The sequence below is a fragment of the Heterodontus francisci genome, chromosome 3, assembly GCF_036365525.1.
Source record: "Heterodontus francisci isolate sHetFra1 chromosome 3, sHetFra1.hap1, whole genome shotgun sequence".
In the NCBI taxonomy this organism is placed as follows: domain Eukaryota; kingdom Metazoa; phylum Chordata; class Chondrichthyes; order Heterodontiformes; family Heterodontidae; genus Heterodontus; species Heterodontus francisci.
Genome location: NC_090373.1, coordinates 31,899,749 through 31,922,129, shown reverse-complemented (window position 1 = coordinate 31,922,129; position 22,381 = coordinate 31,899,749). Strand labels below are relative to the sequence as shown.

The window sequence follows — 22,381 nt, the reverse complement described above, 5'->3', positions numbered from 1 at the left end:
CAGTTATGGCACAAGACTTAAGTTTGCAAAAACTGACTCAGCTGGTCACGTTAAGTGTTGAATATGGAAAATCATACATTGGTAGAAGCTGCCGTTATGAGGTCGGAATAAATGAAGAAAGTGGTTCTATAGAGTAGAGGGAGCTTTACTTGGCGTCTGCCCTGGGAACGCTCCATACTTACTTCTGTAATGCAGCCAGCCCTTGTGCCCCTAAATTTCAAGAGCACAAACATCTGCTTCCATCACTGCATTGAATGCACATTCCAATAACTCATCCTCACCAGTATTAGCCTAGGGTTTAAAAAAAAAGAACGTTCCTTGAATATAGAAGATTCAATAGGGCAGGTTGTGAGAAACCATTTCCTCTGGTGGGGGAGTCCAGAAATGGGACATAATCTTAAAATTAGAGCTAGGCTGTTTAGAGGTGATGTCAAGAAGCATCTGTTCACACAAAGGGTAGTGAAGATCTAGAACTCTGTTCTCCAAAAAGCTCTTGAGTCTGTGGGGGATGAGGGGGGGTCAATTGAAAATTTCAAAACAAGATTGATAGATTTTTTGTTAGTTAAGGGTATTAAGGGTTACGGAATCAAGACAGGTAAATGGGGTTAAACTACAGATCAGCCGTGATCTAACTGAATGGTGGGACAGGCTCCAAGGGCTAGATGGCCTCTTCCTGTTCTTATGTTCCTAATACAAAGGACAGAACTTCGAGGTTACTGTTAATGGCAAGTTGTATATTCCTTTGTCTCCTAGTGAACTTGGGTGATGATGTCAATAATTAGTGACCTGTGACCTTTATCACAGCTGTCTCTCCCGATTGGCTGGGCGTAGCATTGGTTGCACATTTCATAGAATGGTTACAGCACAGGAGACCATTTGGCCCTTCATATCCATGCTGGCTCTCTGCAAGACCAATCCACCTAGTCCCATTTCCCTGCCTTTTCCCCGTTGCCATGCAAATTTTTTCTGTTCAGATAATTATCCAATTCTCTTTTGAAGGCTTTGATTGAATCTGCTTCCACCACACTCCCAGGCGGTGCATTCCAGATCCGAACCACTCGCTGCTTAAATAAGTTTTCCCTCATGTTACCATTGCTTCTTTTGCCAATCATCACTTTAAATCGATGCCCTCTGCTTCTGGATCCTTCGGCCAGTGGGAACAGTTTCTCCTTATCTACTCTGTCCAGACCCCTCACGATTTTGAAAACCTCTATCAAATCTTCTCTTAATCTTCTTTTTTCCAAGGAGAACAGTCCCAGCTTCTCCAGCCTATCCACATCAATGAAGTTCCTCATCCCTGGAACCATTCTTATAAATCTTTTCTGCACTCTCTCTAAGGCTTTCAAGGGGAGGCAATGGTGTATTGGTAATGTCCCTGGTCTAAATAATCCAGAAGCACTGGGGGCGCAGGTTCAAATCCCACCATGGCAGCTGGTGGAATTTAAATTCAATTAATTAATAAATTCAGTTAATTCATAGTAAAAGGTCTGGAATTGAAGGGAAGGAAATCTGCCGTCCTTACCTGGTCTGGCCTACATGTGATTCCAGACCCACAGCAATGTGGTTGACTCTTAACTGCCCTCTGAAATGGCCTAGCCAAGCCACTTAGTTCAAGGGCAGTTAGGGATGGGCAACAAATGCTGGCCTTGCCAGTTGCACCCACATCCCATGAAAGATTAAAAAAAAACACCCTTTCTTGAATGAGAAAAGAGACTTTTAATTGACCCCTTAATGTAGCAAATATTTTTATGTAGCCCCCAAGGTTAATTTTAAGTTCACTTTTTTACCTTTTTTTTGTATGGTTTTAATTTCCTCAGCAGCACTGACCATTTCCTGAGAGAGGACAACTAATGACCTGGTCCTAGGATTTTGCTTTGGGATTGTTGTTAGGTTGACTAACCCTCCAGTTTCCCTTTTGGCCTGTGAAGAAATGTCAGAGCTTCACCCAGATGATCTGTGATGCGGAATTACAATCTAGGACACAGGTCCCCCTCCTTGCTGCTGTGTCTTGTAGCTCAGCAACACTGCACCAGCACTAAGGTCGCCAATTCTAGTTGGACATATTTCAGGCGGTTTCACCACATGAACCCGCACCCCACCCTCGCACTCTGGCCATTAGTCCATCTTGCGGTGTTCCACGCTCACCACCCCACCTGCACTCCTGCCATTGGTTGCCCAGTGTGTCCATCCTCACAAAGCCTTGCCTTCACATAGCCAACTGAAAAGCGAACATACCCTTCTTTACTCGATTGGAAGATACTTGATTGTCAGTCAAACAGCCGTCTCCCCATGTTCAAAGATGAAAATCATTTTTTGAATGATTTTATCATTTTTCCTCCTGAGTTGCTCCCAGAAGAATCCAGGAGATTAATCTTTAATTCTTGGAGACTCCAGGATAATTCTGGAGAGTTGGTTAACATAACCCAGTGTTGTCCAGTAGAAATTGTTGACTAACCACAGGTATGGCGACTGTGACAGCTTTCAGCCACATGCACTAATTTTAGTAGAAGACACACAATACAGGTAAATGTACTTCACGTGTATATTTACTTAAACACCTACCACCATTCAGTAACTAAGGAAATAAAGCATTCATAATAATCAAAAAATGCTCATACTCAGGTTTTCATCTTATCATTTTACCAACAAACAAATAAAAAGGTTAAGGTATATGTCATATGCAACTATGAGTATAGAGATCACACACCCAAGGACAGTGTCTATTACTCATTTTTATTTGTTAATCAGAAATCCAGTTAGCAACATCTGGATTTCAATTAGCCATATGTGGCTAGTGGTTAATGTAATGGACAGCACTGCTGTAGAACAACAACTTGCATTGTATAACACCTTTAAAGTAGTAAAATGTCCAAAGGGGCTTCACATGATAAATAAAATTTGACACCAAGCCACAGAAGGAGATATTAGGGCAGGTTACTGAAAGTTTAGTCAGAGAGACAGGTTTTAAGGAGCCACTGAAAGGGGGTAGAGAAGGTGTGAAGCAGAGAGGTTTAGAAAAGGAATTCCAGAGCTTAGGCCTTGGGAGCTGAAGACACAGCTGCCAGTGTTGGATCAATGAAAATCCAGGTCGCGCAAGAGTCAGAGTTTTAAGAATGCAGAGATTTCTGAGGGTTGTAGGGCTGGAGGAGGATAGATGGGGGTAGGGTGGTGGTAGGGTGCGAGGCCATGGAGGTATTTGAACAAGGATCATAGAAACATAGAAACTTACTGCACAGAGGGAGGCCATTTGGCTCATTGTGCTTATGCTGGCTCTTTGTGGCTCTTGTATAAATTGCTAAGACTAATGGACCCAAAACTGGCCCTTGAGGAACACTACTGCAAAACACCTCCCAGTCTGAAAAATAGTCTTCCACCACCACCCTTTGCTTCCTGTCAATGAGCCACTTTTCCCTTAATTCCATGAACTTCCATCTTCTTAATAAGCTTCCCGTGTGGCACTTTGTTGAATGCCTCTGGAAGTCCATATATACAGCATCTACTGCATTACCTTGAAAAGCCTTCTCTGTTACTTCTTCAAAGAATTCCATCAATTAGTATGACAAAATTTACCTTTAACAAATCCATGTTGGCTCTTCTTGATTAACCTATATCTTTCCAAAATTTATCTTGTCGCTGATAATAGTTTCCAATAATTTCCCCACCACTGTTGTTGGACTGATTGGCCTGTAGTTTCCTGGTTTATCCCTCTTTCCTTTCTTGAATGGTGCTAGGACATTAACAACCCTCCAGTCCTCTGCATTACTTCTGTAACCAATGAGGATTGAAACATGACCAGTGCCTCTGCTATTTATAGTTTTGTTTCTTTCAGCAACCTGGGATGGACCAGATTACTTACCAACCTACAGTATTTATTATCTTTTTAGTACGTCTTTTCTATCTATTATTATCCTGTTCATAACTTCCCTCTTTTTTAGTGTAACCATCACAGCATCCACTTCCTTTGTGAAGACAGATGCAAAGCACTCATTTAATACTTGTCATGTCCTCTGCTTCTGAATGGAGATTTCCCTTTGGGTCCTGATAAAGGCCCAACCTTCTCCCTAGCAAACTGCTTGCATTTTATATGAAATGTTTTGGGGTACAATTGAATATTGTCTGCTAATCTTTTCTCATATCCTCCGGTGCTTCCCATAATCTTCCTGGTTATTAACTGAATCTTGCTCCTGACATTTGTCATAAACCTCCTTTATCTGTTTTCTTTTAATTTGTATTTCCTTTGTTATCCAGGGCATATTAGCTTTGGATACTCTTATTATTTCCCCTCAAAAGAGTATACCTGGTTTGCACTTGAGCTATCTCTTCCCAGATTGCCCTCCATTGCTCCATTACTACTTTACCCAGCAATTGTCTTTTCCAATCTACCTGTGCTAGATCACTTCTTAAATCAATGGACTTAGCTCTTCCTTAGTTGAGCATTTTTACCTTTGATATTTTCTGGTCTTTTTTCATAATTACTTTAAATCGAATTATGTTGTGGTCCTTGTTAACTAAATGATCTCCTACTGTAACACACTTCACTTTCTAAATCAGATTCAATATTGCTTCCTTACTTGCTGTATTGGAGATATATTGATCAAGTAGTTCTCCTGTGCATGTATCAGAAGTTCCTCTTCTCTCTTACCCTTACCACTGTTTATCCCATTCTATATTAGGGTAGTTAAAATCTCCCAATATTACAACTCTATTTTTGTTACATGTGTGTGAAATATGCTCACCTAGCTCCTTCTCACTGTTTAGAACTCGATTAAAAACATGCAACAATATAATAGCTGTCCCTCTGTTCCTCAACTCAAGCCAAATAGATCCAGTCCTAGAACCATATAGTAAAATCCTTTCTATTTAGTACTGTAACATCATCTTTAATCAATACTGCCACGTTCACTCCTCGTTTTCCTTCTCTATTGCTCCTGAATACTTGGTAACCAGTAATATTAATAACCAGTTCCTAACCTTGCTTGAGCCATGTCTCTGTAAATGCCACATCATAATTCCATGTAACGATTTGTGCCTGCAGCTCACCAACCTTATTAGTTACTCTATGGACATTGACACTATGGAATTTAATATTTCCTTTGTCACTTTTGCTATTTTCCTCAATCTGGTTCCTGCAATTTTTGGGATGTTTCTAATTTTGCTGCTGTTTATATCTTTCTGTCCTCTGCTCTCATTTCTGCCCCTTTCTGCTATTTTTGTTTCCCCTCCTCTTGCCAAATTAGTTTAAACCCTCCCCTGGTTAACCTCTCAGTGAAGACTTTGGTCCCAGCTTTGTTCAGATGTAACCAGTCCATCCTGTAAAAATGCCCCTTCCCCCAGAATCAGTTCCAATGCTCCAAGAATCTGAAACCCTCTCTCCTGCACCACCTCTCTAGCCATGCATTTTCCTGCACCATCTTCCTGTTTCTGTACTCACTAGCATGTGGCACTTGGAGTAATCCTGAGATTACTACCTTTGAGGTCCTGTCTTTTAATCTTTTTCTTAGCTCTTTTTCTTTGCCTGAAGGACCTCAACACTTTTCTTACAGATATAATTGTTTCCAATATGGACCATGACATCTGATTGTTCCCCTTCCCCTCGCAGAATGCCCTGCACCCACTTGGTGATATCTTCTTTCTGGCACAGGGAGGCAACGTACCAAGGTGATAAGAATTTTAAATTGGAGAATTTTCTGGGCCGGGAGTCAGTGTAGGTCAACAAGCACAGTGGTGCATCATTATCTTCCAGGTTTGCTGCTCTCTTCCAGGATCATCATTCAGTATAATTTCAACAGGAATCAATCCAAATAATTGAGGAAATATAAAACAAAGGTCAGAGCCTGTGATTCTTAAAGCTGACAACCCATTAAAGTTTGGCTGCAGATTCTGAATTGCTTTTGGATTATTTTAACAGCCACCTCTTGATTCTAATTAATCATCTTTCTTGGTTCCAGCCCTTTCTTGGTATTGTGCTGTATGCTTTAGCTGGGACAGTAGGATTCCTGACACATTACCTGCTCCCTCGACTCCGCACACAAGTTCCGTGGTTCTGCTTTGCACACCCTGTGCTTAAAACAAAGGAATATCTACAGTTTGAAGTCCAAGGTTAGTAACAGAGGAACTGCTGCACAGCACAGTATAAATATATTTCATATTATATCTATCAATCTGGCAAGAAATGAAATAGAGGTCAAATTTGTGTATTCTTTCTTCACAACAAAATATCTGGTACCTCTCATTGTCAGATAATTAAAGGGGTAATTGGGTGAACAAGAAAAATGACACTATTGAAACTGCCCTGACCTTTGACCTGCGTATTTGGATCAATTTTGAAAGTGTTAACAGAGTTTAACTGTTTTCACACCTTTATTTTCCCCCTTTAATTCAGAAGTTATGCTAAATCTTTATAAATCACTTAGAGAATTGTGTGCACCACACTTTAGGATGGACGTCAAGGCTTTAGAGAAGGTTCAGAGGAGAATTACCTGAATGGTACCAGGGATGAGGGACTTCATTTATGTGGTGAGACTAGACAAGCTGGTATTGTTCTCCCTAGCAGAGAAGATTAAGGGAGGATATGATACAGGTGTTCAAAATATGAAGGGTTTTAATAGATAAGGAAAACCTGCTTCCACTGCCAGGAGGGTCAGTAACCAGAGGACAGATATTTAAGATAATTGCCAAATGAACCAGAGGTGAGATGAAGAGAATTATTTGACACAGTCAATTGTGGAATGCACTGCCTGAAAGAGCAGTGGAAACAGATTCAATGATAACTTCCACAAGGGAATTGGATAAATACTTGAAAAGGAAAAATTTGCAAGGCGATGGGGAAAAAGCAGAAGAGTGGTACCAATTGGAAACTTTTGCAAAGAGCCAGCACTGTCACAATGGGCCAAATGTCTTCCTTCTGTGCTGTATCATTCCATCATTCTAACTTGTTTAGTTTTATAGTTGAATTATCAACCCTTGGTCGGTCATTTTCGAGTGAACCTGTCCCTCTTTCTTACATGAAGTGTGAGAAAACCGATTATCAGGAAATTCCGACACTAAAATAAAAGCAAAATACAGCAGATGCTGGAAATTTGAAATAAAAACAAAAATTGCTGGAAATACTCAGCAGGTCTGGCAGCATCAGTGGAGAGACAGGCAGAGTTAATGTTTCAGGTCAGTGACCTTTCATCAGACCCTTGTTTGTTTGATCAGCATTCCAGACTTAAACACATGTTATTGACTGCATTTTGGCCACATCTGTGTGATTCAACTTTTGAGAGCACACTTCAGTGCATTAGACAATCACCACACCCCTGCACCACCGCCCCCCCCCCCGCCCCCCCGCCCCCCCCACCCCCATACACTCTTACACCACATAATGGGTCACTCACTCTCCTGGCCAGGTCCACTGGCCTCGCCATTTGTTACAGCGCGTCCTCCCCTGCTAGCATCAAGGCATCCTCCTCCATTCTGGTAAGGTATGCCTGATTGGCCACGCCACCACCCGTCCGGGACCCTTCTCGGGCATTATGTGCCCTGTTTTCCTATTTAAACAAAAATACTTAGTTTAGACATATTAGTTGGTATCTCACACACTCACCCATAGGGTTTGATGTTGCATTTCACTGCTATGCCAGTGCAGTGTCCAACTTGAACACCTCTGGATCACCGTGCATCTCAGACTTGCCCATCTTGCGTCCCAATGCAAAGCAGCAGCCAAGCAATGATCATAGAGGGTTCCCACCTTGCAGTGTGAAGACACAGAGACCCTCCCTTGACACAGTAACAATGAGATGAATGAGGAATGCCCCTTCCCCGGGCAGAGTGAAGCAGGTCATTGACCCACTTTCAGCACTGGAGCCATGTCCTCCTTACAACGCCACGGCTGCTGACCTCCTCCGCGACCTCCAGCCAGGCCCTCTTGGTCACTTGGGAGGACTGCCTTCTGCAATCTGGATTGAAGAGGACCTCCCGCCTCGCCTCTAACGCCTGGAGGAGCAGCTGCAGTGATTCCTCAGAAAATCTGGGGGCCGTGTGGAAACTTCTCCCTTCCATTACTGGTGATTGTTCTGCAGCTTGCATGTTTTCTCTCTTTCTTTCCTGCTCCTGGACACTGCCAGTCCTCCTTCAATCCTTGCAGGCGCAGAGCCTTGATATCCTCCTGTAAACTTTCCACAGGAAGCACCAGTTGTCTTCCTCTGATGTCAGATAAGAATCAACTGGTCCATTTCAATGCTGTAAGTCTTTCTAAAGGGCTTAAAGCAGCCTTCTCCAGATGTGGCCCTGCCACCACCACTGCGCAGCATCCCGCCTGCGTGCGCCCGTTCAAGTCACAAAGATGCCGCAGGGCCATTAATTGGCTGCCCCGCATGTGATGCCGGTGGCTGGGAGGCGCAGAGCGGGATCGGAGTCCTCATCCGCTTCCACTTCATCCTCCCCGGAGCTGCTGAGAGTGGGAAAATTTTGGCTCCAGTATCTATCGAGGTTTGTATGTGAGACTCCCAGTGTCTATCGAGGTTTGTATGTCAGACTGTCCCAGTATCTATCGAGTTGCGTATGTGAGACTCCCAGTATCTATCGAGGTGTGTATGTGAGATTGTCCCAGTATCTATTGAGGTGCGTCAGTGAGGCTGTCCCATTATCTATCGAGATGTGTGTGTGAGACTGTGTCAGTATCTATCGAGATGTGTAAGTGAGACTGCCTGATATCTATTGAGGTGACTGTAAGAGACAGGTGCATAAGTGGGACTGTCCCAGTATCTATCATAGGAAATAGGAGCAGGAGTAGGCCATTCGGCCCCTCGAGACTGCTCCACCATTCAACTAGTTCATAGCTGATCTTGTATCTTAACGCCATTTTTCTGCAATATCCCTATATCCCTTGATATCTTTAATATCTAGAAATCTATTGATCTGTCTTGAACATACTCGATGACTGAGCCTCCACAGTCCGCTGGGTTTGAGAATTTCACAGATTCACCACCCTCTGAGTGAAGAAATTCATTCTCATTTCAGTCCTAAATGGTCTACCTCTTATTCTGAGACTATCCCTTGGTTCTAGACCACCCCAGCCAAGGGAAGCATCCATCTTGCACCTTGTCGCGACCTGTAAGAATTTTGTATGCTTCAATGAGTTCACCGCTCATTCTTCTAAACTCTAGAGAAAAGAGGCCGAGTCTCCTCAATCTCTCCTCATAGGACAATCCCGCATCCCAGGGATCAGTCTGGTGAACCTTTGTTGCACTCCCTCTATATAGGGTATCTCCTTCCTTGGTTAAGGAGACCAAAACTGTACACAATACTCCAGGTGCGGTCTCACCAAGGATCTGTACAATTGCAGCAAGACATCTTTATTCCTGTACTCAAATCCTCTTGCAATAAAGGCCAACATACCATTGCCTTCCTAATTACTTGCTGTACCTGCATGTTAACTTTCAGTGACTCATGAACAAGGACATCCAGATCCCTTTGGACAGCAACACTTCCCGATCTCTTTCCATTTAAGAAGTACTGTGCATTTCTGTTTTTCCTACCAACGTGGATAACTTCACATTTTTCCACATTATATTCCATTTGCCATGTTCTTGCTCACTCACCTAGTCTGTCTAAATTTCCTTAAAGCCTCTTTGCATCCTCCTCAGAACTCACATGCCCACCTAGTTTTGTGTCATCAGCAAACTTGGAAATATTACACTTAATCCCCACATCCAAATCATTGATATAGATTGTGAATAGCTGGGGTCCAGGCACTGATCCTTGCAGTACCCCACTAGTCACAGCCTGCCAATCTGAAAATGACCTATTTATTCCTACTCTCTGTTTTCTGTCCGTTAGCCAGTTCTCAATCCATGCCAGTATATACCACCACCACCACCACCACCCCCCCCCCCCCCCATCCCATGTGCTCTATTTTTGTTTACTAACCTCTTGTGTGGGACCTTATCAAAAGCTTTCTGAAAATCTAAACATACTACATCTACCAGTTCCCCCTTATCAATTCTGCTAGTTGCATTCTCAAAAAACTGCAACAGGTTTATCAAACATGATTTCTCTTTTGTAAATCCATGTTGACTCTGCCCAATCCCACCATCATTTTCTAAGTGTTCAGTTATAACATCCTTTATAATAGAGTCCAGTATTTTTCCTACTACTGATGTCAGGCCTACAAGTCTATAGTTCCCTGTTTTCTCTCTCCTTCCTTTCTTAAATAGTGGGGTTACATTTCCTACCTTCCAATCTGCAGGAACCATTCCAGAATCTATATAATTTTGGAAGATAGTCACCCACACATCTACTATCTCAACAGTCACCTCTTTCAACACTCTGGGACATAGATCATCGGGTCCTGGGGATTTATCAACTTTCAGTCCCATTAATATCTCCAATACTAATTTTTTGCTAATACTAATTTCATTCAGCTCCTCATTCTCATTAGTCCCTTGGTTCTCTAGTATTTCCGGGAGTTTTTTTTGTATCTCTCTCCGTGAAAACAGACACAAAGGGTGGAATTTTATGCTCTCCCCCACAGTGGGTTTGGAGGTGGGGAGAGCATAAAATTGGGTGGGATGGTGTTGGGGTTGTTGTTGCTGCCCACCCTGCCGCCACTTGAGGCCCTTAACTGGGTAATTAACCCCCAAATTAAGGGCCTCTTCCTGTCGCAGCTGCAATTACCTGTGCAGCAGGTGGCCCTGTCACCGTATGGAAAGCATGCTAGGAAAAACCATGCGGGCTGCATCGTGGCTCCGGGGTGGGGGTGCCCTCGTACAAAGAACAGTACAGCACAGGAACAGGCCATTTGGCCCTCCAAGCCTGTCTAAACTAAAACCTTCTGCACTTCCGGGGTCCGTATCCCTCTATTCCCATCCTATTCATGTATTTGTCAAGATGCCTCTTAAACGTCGCTATCGTACCTGCTTCCACCACCTCCCCCAGCAGCAAGTTCCAGGCACTCACCACCCTCTGTGTAAAAAAACTTGCCTCGCACATCCTCTAAACTTTGCCCCTCTCACCTTAAACCTATGTCCCCTAGTAACTGACTCTTCCACCCTGGGAAAAAACTTCTGACTATCCACTCTGTCCATGCCACTCATAACTTTGTAAATGTCTATCATGTCGCCCCTCCACCTCCGTCGCTCCAGTGAAAACAATCCGAATTTATCCAACCTCTCCTCATAGCTAATACCCTCCAGACCGGGCAACATCCTGGTAATCCTCTTCTGTACCCTCTCCAAAGCCTCCACATCCTTCTGGTAGTGTGGTGACCAGAATTGTACGCAATATTCCAGGTGTGGCCTAACTAAGGTTCTGTACAGCTGCAGCATGACTTGCCAATTTTTATACTCTGTGCCCCGACTGATGAAGGCAAGCATGCCGTATGCCTTCTTGATTACCTTATCCACCTGCATTGCCACTTTCAGTGATCTGTGGACCTGTACGCCCAGATCTCTCTGCCTGTCAATACTCCTAAGGGTTCTGCCATTTACTGTATACTTCCCACCTGCATTAGATCTTCCAAAATGCATTACCTCACATTTGTCCGATTAAACTCCATCTGCCATTTCTCCGCCCAAGTCTCCAACCGATCTATATCCTGCTGTATCCTCTGACAATCCTCATCAGTATCTGCAACTCCACCAACCTTTGTGTTGTCCGCAAACTTACTAATCAGACCAACTACATTTTCCTACATTTTACAAAGGCACTTAGTGCCCGAGCGAGGGACCTGGTATCCGGAATGGAGGGGCTTGCTGAGGGCCAGCACCCTGCCTTTGCTGCCGACCCCCACCGGTGACCCCCACGCAGGACTCCTCCCGCCCTGAACTACCTGAGGCCTCGTTCTACAATGCTCCTCGGCCTCTGGTCGTTGCACCTGCAGCAGCAGCCACCACCTCCGTGGGCGGGACTTCTGTCAACAGGGTCTTAAATCCTATGGAAAGCCCTCCGCTGTCCACTTAAGTACCTGATTTGGACTAAATTTGGCTGGCCTTCTGGAAAAGAGGCAACGCGGGGATCTCGGCATTGGTTACCTCCGACATCAAGATCCCTGCCACCAGCATAAAATTCCCCCCAAAGTATTTATTTAGTTTCTCTGCCATTTCCTTATTCCCCATTATAAATTCCCCTGTCTCTGCCTGTAATGGGCCCACATTTGTCTTTGCTAATCTTTTCCTTTTTACATACCTATAGAAGCTTTTACAGTCCGTTTTTATGTTTCTCACTAGTTTACTTTCATATTCGAAGGGTGTAAGAGGCAAGTGTGTATGTGGGACTATTCCAGTAATTATCAAGGTGAGTGTAAGGGACAGGTGTATAAGTGGGGATTATCAGGGAGGTGACAGCCCTGTTTGAACCTGTAGTGGCAGTAGAAAGCTGGCCATCCTGCCATGGGAGCTGGTATTTTCCCTCTCCATTCCATTCTCTTCTTTTCTGTTGAATACTTTGAGAGAAATTGCAGGAGTGAACAGCACAGGGAAAGAGATGGGAGATTACATGGCTGAACCAGTGTGTGACCTCCCATCTCAGATTTCTGTGGGAGAGTTGGGCAGCCTGAGTACATCCATTAGCATTAAATAACAGCACTGGAGCAGTGTACTATTAATAATTCATAAATGGATGAATGTTTTTCCTTTTAATTTGTTATTTGATATCGCTCATTGTTCTGCCGACAAAGCTCCTGCTAAATTTATTTGATCCCTCGCGTGTGCTTTTGCAGCAATGCAAGTTATTAATCGGCTCAAATGATATCAGTTATAACCAGCCGTGGCTTTGTCAATCATTTGTACACATTGAGGGATTATTGGTGTTAAAGTTAAAAATTTCTCATCCTTTTGTCATATCCCTCCATGGCCTCGCCCCTCCCTATCTCTGTAACTTCCTACAGCCCTCTGAGATCTCTGCTTTCCTTCAATTCTCATCTCTCGAGCATCCCCGAATGTAATTGCTCCACCATTGGCAGCCAGGCCTTCAGCTGCCTAGGGCCTAAGCTCTGGAATTCCCTCCCTAAACCTCGCTGCCTCTCCGCCTCTCTCTCCTCCAAGAGACTCTTTAAAACCAAGCTTTTGGTCATCTGCCCCAATTATCTCCTAACGTGACTCAGTGTCAAAATTTGTTTAAAAGCACTCCTGTGGTGTTTTACCAAGTTAAAGGTGCTGAATAAATGCAAGTTTTTGTTGCTAAAAGATACTGTGATGAGAATATCCTGCAAAACATTGCATCACTGTGCAAGTTTACATGGTGTATGAAGCAAAATCTGGTTAGAAACTGTCTGGCTTTGTTTCAATTATGAATATTTTCTTGGCTGTTATAATGTGTCTGCATTTAATGCACATTTCTGCTTGTTGAAAGTGATAATGATCATTGAAAATGATGTGTGAAAATGATTTGACAAGAGCCTCTGAATTGCTGCATTTATAACCGTATATGGTTACATAGGAGTGGAACTTAATTTGCTTGAGCATCGAGACAATAGTAGGGAATTAAAACCTTCATGCCTAGTAACTGCACTGAATGTGAAATGGGGCTTAAATTAAAGCAATACATCACCTGGAGCTAAAACATGATTGTAATTAAACAGAGTTCTTCAGATCTCAGAAAATATGCTAAAAAGGTTGTGAAGTAGACTGCAAATTAAATTGTTGATTTAGATTTGCATTTACAACAAAAACATATTAAAAATCCTTCAAGCACCAATATTCATTCGAGATGAAATCCTCTGTATCCTGATGGCTCATCACATTAAGAGATTAAGGAGTAGAGCTGTACCGACCAGGGTCAGTGCCCAGTGCTGCTGCTACTCACAGATCTCACATGAAGGATGAAAGAAAGACTTGCATTTATATATTGCTTTCAGTGCTCAGAATATCCAAAGCGCTTTACAGCCAATCAAGTACTTCTTGAAGTGTAGTCACCATTGCAATGTAGGGAAATGTGGCAGCCAATTTCCGTACAGCAAGGTCCCAACAACAGTAATGCAATAATGAACAAATATTTTGTTTTAGTAATGTTAGTTGAGGGATAGATATTGGCTGAGAACTCCCCTGCTATTCTTGAATATTGCCTTTTACATCCACAGAACCTCGGTTTAACGTTTCATCCAAACGACAGCACCTGCAACTCAAAAATTTCTGCAGAGGCCTTCAACTCAGTAGGAACTGGATGAAGACAATTTATGTAGAAGCTTTAGAGCTAGTTGAAAGGGTCGACTTTTATCTAGGCCATTGGCCTGGGCTGGGCTGGGTTTGAACCAAAATGTTGCAGTTAAAGGTGGGGTAGGAGTAGGGGAGATCTGACCCAAGGTGCCAACTGCAACCCACCTTATAAAGTCGAAAATCAGAGTGCAGAGTTGGTCGCTGGTTTCTTGCCTCCTCACCTTCCAAGTGCAGAGCGCCCAACCTGAAATACAATGTTATGCAAGCACTGACAAAGTGTGTTTAACAAAGAGAGGAAGAAATCAACAGTCTGGAATTCCATATGACATTTATAACACTGCCTCCCCATTTAAGCCATCATCTGAGCCCCTTGAAATCATCAAAACAGAGGAGGCCGTTCAGTCTGTCAAGCCTGTTCCACTATTTAGATCCTGACTGATCTGTGTTTTAACTCCATCCACTCACCTTTGTTCCATAACCAAAAACAGTGTGTCTGTGCCTTCTTTATATTCTATATAATTCGTTGTTTTGTGTTCCAGATGCAGCCCAATTAATGTGGTTTGAGCGATTGTACGTTTGGCTCCTGTGTTTGGAGAAGTACGTCATTTACCCAGCTGTCGTGCTCAATGCACTCACCAACGATGCTTTCTCTCTCAGTAGTCACAAGAAGCTTGGCATACAGTAAGCTGCTACACATTTATATTATTTGTTTTTATTTTATTTTTTAGAAAACTTATTAACTGCCTTTAATGGTTCTTAACTGTGTCTTTGTTGATAGTAATGGTTAATCGATTTCAACGAGGGCATTTGTGAACCATTTTGAATTATTTACCCAATCTTATCTTGGTGCAGTTTGACTGTACATAACCAGAAAGGTCCACTAGCCTCTGGGAAAGTGCATTAGAGTAGGAGAAACTTTTAATATACAGAGGGTTGTTGGTCATAGAATCACTTACAGCACAGAAGGAGGCCATTCAGCCCATCAAGTCCATGGCTGTGGAATGTGCAACTGGGATTAAAGATTGAAGCAGAGACCATTCAAGGATAGGTTAGGTAGATAGTTGAAGGAAATGGGGATGAAGGGATATGGGAATAGGGAGAGCATATGGGATTAGGATACTTTTTGTGTTGAGGATAAACACCAGCATGGACTGGTTGGACCGAGTGTTCTGTTTGCATGTTGTAATTTCTCTGTAAAGGTGCAGTACAGTGTCAACATACTGTAGCATACTGTTGGCTTGGGGGGTTTTGTGCCTGTAATTATACACGTGGTCAGCTCCTTGTTTTAGTTCACCCCCAGCGATTTAAAAAAAAAAGTAAACACTGTAGGCAAATGATCATGTCTCGGTGTCAAGCACCTCAGTTATAGAGTAACAGAGACAGGGACTTACCATTCAACTAGGGAATGGCTTATAATGTAGACAGGATGCCATCACAGCTATCCAGTGTCATCCCGTGACCATGTTTGACCTTGCTGACCACATCACTCTCCTCTGTGGCACCACTTCTACTTCAAGATATGAAACAATAAACATCGACAAACCAACCTGCCCAGGTGTGGAGACAGAGGGGGAAACACACAGAAATCAGGAGAGAAACAAAATGGGAGCTGAACCTGGGTGATTTGTGTCACAGTGCTTCCTAGTGTTGGGAAGACTGAAAGGTACAGATGGGTAGACTTTAACCATTAAAAGAAGGTTAAGTGAGACTTTTCTCAGGTGTTGCCAAGTGGCACACAGGTGTAACAAAATGGTAGAAATGGAAAATGTGCACAATCACAAATCACAAAATGTACCTTTTCATATATAATCTATATTGTATTAAAAATGCTGCATCTGCATGCAGTTCCTTTTAGCTTTTTACAGTATCAATTCCCATGTTTGGATTTCTAATTGTAATTGCCTGTGTAAGCTTATCACACTACAATTTACGTCCTCTCTGCAGCTGATACGTATGCTGCAGCGTCAACACTGGCGGGATGGTGCAAATATAGCGTGACAAGTTTACATAGGCAAACTCCATTTAAAATGTGAACATACGAGCTTAGAATAAAAATATATGAATAATCTATATGACTTTAAAGTAGCGCCTGAATTACCCTGGTTCAATTTACTCCCACCGGCTAAACCAGTCACACCTGTAGACTACAGCCCATGGGAGAACAACCAGTATTATCTGCATTTATTAATTACTGTTGTACTTTGCATTGCAGCTGCGATGTTTTAATGATGACGGTGGCCAGTATGAAGCTGCTGCGCTCATCCTTCTGTAATCCAACGTACCATTACATAACTCTGAGTTTCACAGTCCTCTTCTTCCAGTTTGACTACAGCAGCATCTCCGAGACTTTTTTGTTGGATTTCTTCCTGATGTCAATCTTATTCAGCAAGGCGAGTAATTTCAGAAACACTGTGTTATTGTAGTCCTTGAACACACAAATAGTAGTGCGGTATATCGGAAAACAGTCCGTATGGTGGGATATGATGGTGAATCTGTCGTGTGGTGGGATATGATTGTGAATGCCCCTGTGGCGGGATATGATTGAGAATAGTCCCTGTGGTGGGATATGATAGTGAATAGTCCGTGTAATGGGATATGATGGTCAATAGTCCCTGTGTTGGGATATGGTGGTCAGTAGTCCCTGTGTTGGGAAATGATGGTGAATAGTCCCTGATTTGGGATATGATGGTGAATAGTCCATGTAGTGAGATATGATGGTGAATAGTCCGTGCAGTGGGATGTGATAATGAATAGTCCGTGTAGTGGGATATAATGGTGAATAGTCCGTGTAATGGGATATGATGGTGAATAGTCCTTATGGTGGGATATGGTCCTGAATAGTCTGTGCTGGGATATGATGGTGAATAGTCCCTGTGGTGGGATATGGTTGTGAATAGTCCCTGTGTTGGGATGTAATGGTGAATAGTCTGTGCAGTGGGATATGATGGTGAATAGTCCCAATGGTGGGATATGATCGTGAACAGTCCGTGTGCTGGGATATGATGGTGAACAGTCGGTGTGGTGCAATATAATCGAGAATAGTCCATGTGGTAGGATATGATTGTGAATAGTCCGTGTAGTGGGATATGATGGTGAATAGTCCTCATGGTGGGATATGGTCCTGAATAGTCTGTGTGCTGGGATATGATGGTGAACAGTCCCTGTGGTGCGATATAATCGTGAATAGTCCGTGTAGTGGGATATGATGGTGAATAGTCCGTGTAGTGGGATATGATGGTGAATAGTCCATGTAGTGGGATATGATGGTGAATAGTCCGTGTAGTGGGATATGATGGTGAATAGTCCGTGTAATGGGATATGATGGTGAATGGCCCTTGCATTGGGATATGATGGTGAATAGTCCGTGTAATGGGATATGATGGTGAATATTCCTTGCATTGGGATATCATGGTGAATAGTCCGTGTAGTAGGATATTTTGGTGAATAGTCCGTGTAATGGGATATGATGGTGAATAATCCGTGTAGTGGGATATGATGGTGAATAGTCCATGTAGTGGGATATGATGGTGAATAGTCCATGTCATGGGATATGATGGTGAATAGTCCGTGTAGTGGGATATGATGGTGAATAGTCCATGTAGTGGGATATGATGGTGAATAGTCCGTGTAATGGGATATGATGGTGAATCGTCCATGTAGTGGGATATGATGGTGAATAGTCCGTGTAGTGGAATATGATGGTGAATAGTCCGTGTAGTGGGATCTGATGGTGAATAGTCCGTGTAGTGGGATATGATTGTGAATAGGCTGTGTCGTGGGATATGATGGTGAATAGTCCTTGCATTGGGATATGATGGTGAATAGTCTGTGTAATGGGATATGATGGTGAATAGTCCGTGTCGTAGGATATGATGGTGAATAGTCTGTGTAGTGGGATATGATGGTGAATAGTCCGTGTAGTGGGATATGATGGTGAATAGTCCATGTAGTGGGATATGATGGTGAATAGTCTGTGTATTGGGATATGATGGTGAATAATCCATGCAGTGGGATATCATGAATACTCCATGTAATGGGATATGATAGTGAATAGTCCCTGTGTTGGGATATGATTGTGAATAGTCTGTGTAGTGGGATATGATGGTGAATAGTCCGTGTAGTGGGATATGATGGTGAATAGTCCTCATGGTGGGATATGGTCCTGAATAGTCTGTGTGCTGGGATATGATGGTGAACAGTCCCTGTGGTGCGATATAATCGTGAATAGTCCGTGTGGTGGGATATGATGGTGAATAGTCCGTGTAGTGGGATATGATGGTGAATAGTCCGTGTAGTGGGATATGATGGTGAATAGTCCGTGTAATGGGATATGATGGTGAATGGCCCTTGCATTGGGATATGATGGTGAATAGTCCGTGTAATGGGATATGATGGTGAATATTCCTTGCATTGGGATATCATGGTGAATAGTCCGTGTAGTAGGATATTTTGGTGAATAGTCCGTGTAATGGGATATGATGGTGAATAATCCGTGTAGTGGGATATGATGGTGAATAGTCCATGTAGTGGGATATGATGGTGAATAGTCCGTGTAGTGGAATATGATGGTGAATAGTCCGTGTAGTGGGATATGATGGTGAATAGTCCGTGTAGTGGGATATGATTGTGAATAGGCTGTGTCGTGGAATATGATGGTGAATAGTCCTTGCATTGGGATATGATGGTGAATAGTCAGTGTAATGGGATATGATGGTGAATAGTCTGTGTCGTGGGATATGATGGTGAATAGTCTGTGTAGTGGGATATGATGGTGAATAGTCCGTGTAGTGGGATATGATGGTGAATAGTCCGTGTAGTGGGATATGATGGTGAATAGTCCGTGTATTGGGATATGATGGTGAATAATCCATGCAGTGGGATATCATGAATACTCCATGTAATGGGATATGATAGTGAATAGTCCCTGTGTTGGGATATGATTGTGAATAGTCTGTGTAGTGGGATATGATGGTGAATAGTCCATGTAGTGGGATATGATGAATAGTCCATGTAATGGGATATGATAGTGAATAGTCCCTGTGTTGGGATATGATGGTGAATAGTCCGTGTAGTGGGATATGATGGTGAATAGTCCATGTAGTGGGATATGATGGTGAATAGTCCGTGTAATGGGATATCATGGTGAATAGTCCGTGTAATGGGATATGATGGTGAATAGTCCGTGTAGTGGGATATGATGGTGAATAGTCCGTGTACTGGGATATGATGGTGAATAGTCCGTGTAGTGGGATATGATGGTGAATAGTCCGTGTAATGGGATATGATGGTGAATAATCCATGCAGTGGGATATGATGAATACTCCATGTAATGGGATATGATAGTGAATAGTCCCTGTGTTGGGATATGATGGTGAATAGTCCGTGTAGTGGGATATGATGGTGAATAATCCGTGTAGTGGGATATGATGGTGAATAGTCCTTGCATTGGGATATGATGGTGAATAGTCCCAATGGTGGGATATAATCGAGAATAGTCCGTGTGGTAGGATATGATTGTGAATAGTCCGTGTAGTGGGATATGATGGTGAATAGTCCGTGCAATGGGATATGATGGTGAATAGACCATGTAGTGGGATATGATGGTGAATAGTCCGTGTAGTGGGATATGAATGTGAATAGTCCGTGTAATGGGATATGATGGTGAATAGTCCATGTAGTGTGATATGATGGTGAATAGTCCGTGTAGTGGGATATGATGGTGAATAGTCCTTCTGGTGGGATATGGTCCTGAACAGTCCATGTGCTGGGGTATGATGGTGAATAGTCAGTGTGGTGCAATACAATCGAGAATAGTCCGTGTGGTAGGTTTGATGGTGAATAGTCCGTGTAGTGGGATATGATGGTGAATAGTCCATGTAGTGTGATATGATGATGAATAGTCCGTGTAGTGGGATATGATGGTGAATAGTCCTTCTGGTGGGATATGGTCCTGAACAGTCCATGTGCTGGGGTATGATGGTGAATAGTCAGTGTGGTGCAATACAATCGAGAATAGTCCGTGTGGTAGGATATGATTGTGAATAGTCCGTGTAGTGGGATATGATGGTGAATAGTCCCTGTGGTGGGTTATGATGGTGAATAGTCCGTGTAGTGGGATATGATGGTGAATAGTCCGTGTAGTGGGATATGATGGTGAATAGTCCGTGTAACAGGATGTGATGGTGAATAGTCCGTGCAGTGGGATATGATGAATAGTCCATGTAATGGGATATGATGATGAATAGTCCTTATGGTGGGATATGATGGTGAATAGTCCCTGTGGTGGGTTATGATGGTGAATACTCCCTGTGGTGCAATATAATCGTGAATAGTCTGTGTGGTGCGATATGATGGTCAATAGTCTGTGTCGTAGGAATTGATGGTGAATAGTCTGTGTAATGGGATATGTTGGTGAATAGTCTGTGTAGTGGGATATCATGGTGAATGGTCTGTGTAGTGTGATATGCTGGTGAATGGTCCGTGTAGTGGGATATGATGGTGAATAGTCCATGTAGTGGGATATGATGGTGAATCGTCCGTGTAGTGGGTTATGATGGTGAATAGTCCGTGTCGTGGGATATGATGGTGAATAGTCCATGTAGTGGGATATGATGGTGAACAGTCCGTGTAATGGGATATGATGGTGAATAGCCCTTGCATTGGGATATGATGGTGAATAGTCCGTGTAATGGGATATGATGGTGAATAGTCCTTGCATTGGGGTATCATGGTGAATAGTCCGTGTAGTAGGATATTTTGGTGAATTGTCCGCGTAATGGGATATGATGGTGAATACTCCGTGTAGTGGGATATGATGGTGAATAGTCCATGAAGTGGGATATGATGGTGAATAGTCCGTGTAGTGGGATATGATGGTGAATAATCCGTGTAGTGGGATATGATGGTGAATAGTCCATGTAATGGGATATGATGGTGAATAGTCCGTGTCGTGGGATATGATGGTGAACAGTCCCAATGTTGGGGTGTGATCGTGAACAGTCCGTGTGCTGGGATATGATGGTGAATAGTCAGTGTGGTGCAATATAATTGAGAATAGTCCGTATGGTGGGATATGATTGTGAATAGTCCCTCTGATAGGATATGATGGTGAATAGTCCCTGTGTTGGGATATGATGGTGAATAGTCCGTGTATTGGGATATGATGGTGAATAGTCCTTGCATTGGGAGATGATGGTGAATAGACCGTGTAATGGGATATGATGGTGGATAGTCCTTGCATTGGGATATGATGGTGAATAGTCCATGTAATGGGATATGATGGTGAATAGTCCGTGTAGTGGGATATGATGAATAGTCCATGTAATGGGATATGATGAATAGTCCATGTAATGGGATATGATAGTGAATAGTCCCTGTGTTGGGATATGATTGTGAATAGTCCATGTAATGGGATATGATGGTGAATAGTCCATGCAGTGGGATATGATGAATAGTCCATGTAATGGGATATGATAGTGAATAGTCCCTGTGTTGGGATATGATGGTGAATAGTCCATGTAGTGGGATATGATGGTGAACAGTCCGTGTAATGGGATATGATGGTGAATAGCCCTTGCATTGGGATATGATGGTGAATAGTCCGTGTAATGGGATATGATGGTGAATAGTCCTTGCATTGGGGTATCATGGTGAATAGTCCGTGTAGTAGGATATTTTGGTGAATTGTCCGCGTAATGGGATATGATGGTGAATACTCCGTGTAGTGGGATATGATGGTGAATAGTCCATGAAGTGGGATATGATGGTGAATAGTCCGTGTAGTGGGATATGATGGTGAATAATCCGTGTAGTGGGATATGATGGTGAATAGTCCATGTAATGGGATATGATGGTGAATAGTCCGTGTCGTGGGATATGATGGTGAACAGTCCCAATGTTGGGGTGTGATCGTGAACAGTCCGTGTGCTGGGATATGATGGTGAATAGTCAGTGTGGTGCAATATAATTGAGAATAGTCCGTATGGTGGGATATGATTGTGAATAGTCCCTCTGATAGGATATGATGGTGAATAGTCCCTGTGTTGGGATATGATGGTGAATAGTCCGTGTATTGGGATATGATGGTGAATAGTCCTTGCATTGGGAGATGATGGTGAATAGACCGTGTAATGGGATATGATGGTGGATAGTCCTTGCATTGGGATATGATGGTGAATAGTCCATGTAATGGGATATGATGGTGAATAGTCCGTGTAGTGGGATATGATGAATAGTCCATGTAATGG

The 22,381-nt window shown here is 43.0% G+C and overlaps 1 protein-coding gene across 1 annotated transcript in view; it reads left to right on the top strand.

The window, feature by feature from the left end:
* The window catches only part of LOC137366750 (pecanex-like protein 1), a 329,693-nt gene that overhangs the window by 172,612 nt on the left and 134,700 nt on the right, over positions 1-22,381 (top strand). The window contains exons 19-21 of the mRNA XM_068028407.1: positions 5,949-6,099; positions 14,675-14,816; positions 16,348-16,525. Coding sequence (XP_067884508.1) covers positions 5,949-6,099; positions 14,675-14,816; positions 16,348-16,525 — 471 coding nt within the window. The remainder of the gene's footprint in view (positions 1-5,948; positions 6,100-14,674; positions 14,817-16,347; positions 16,526-22,381) is intronic.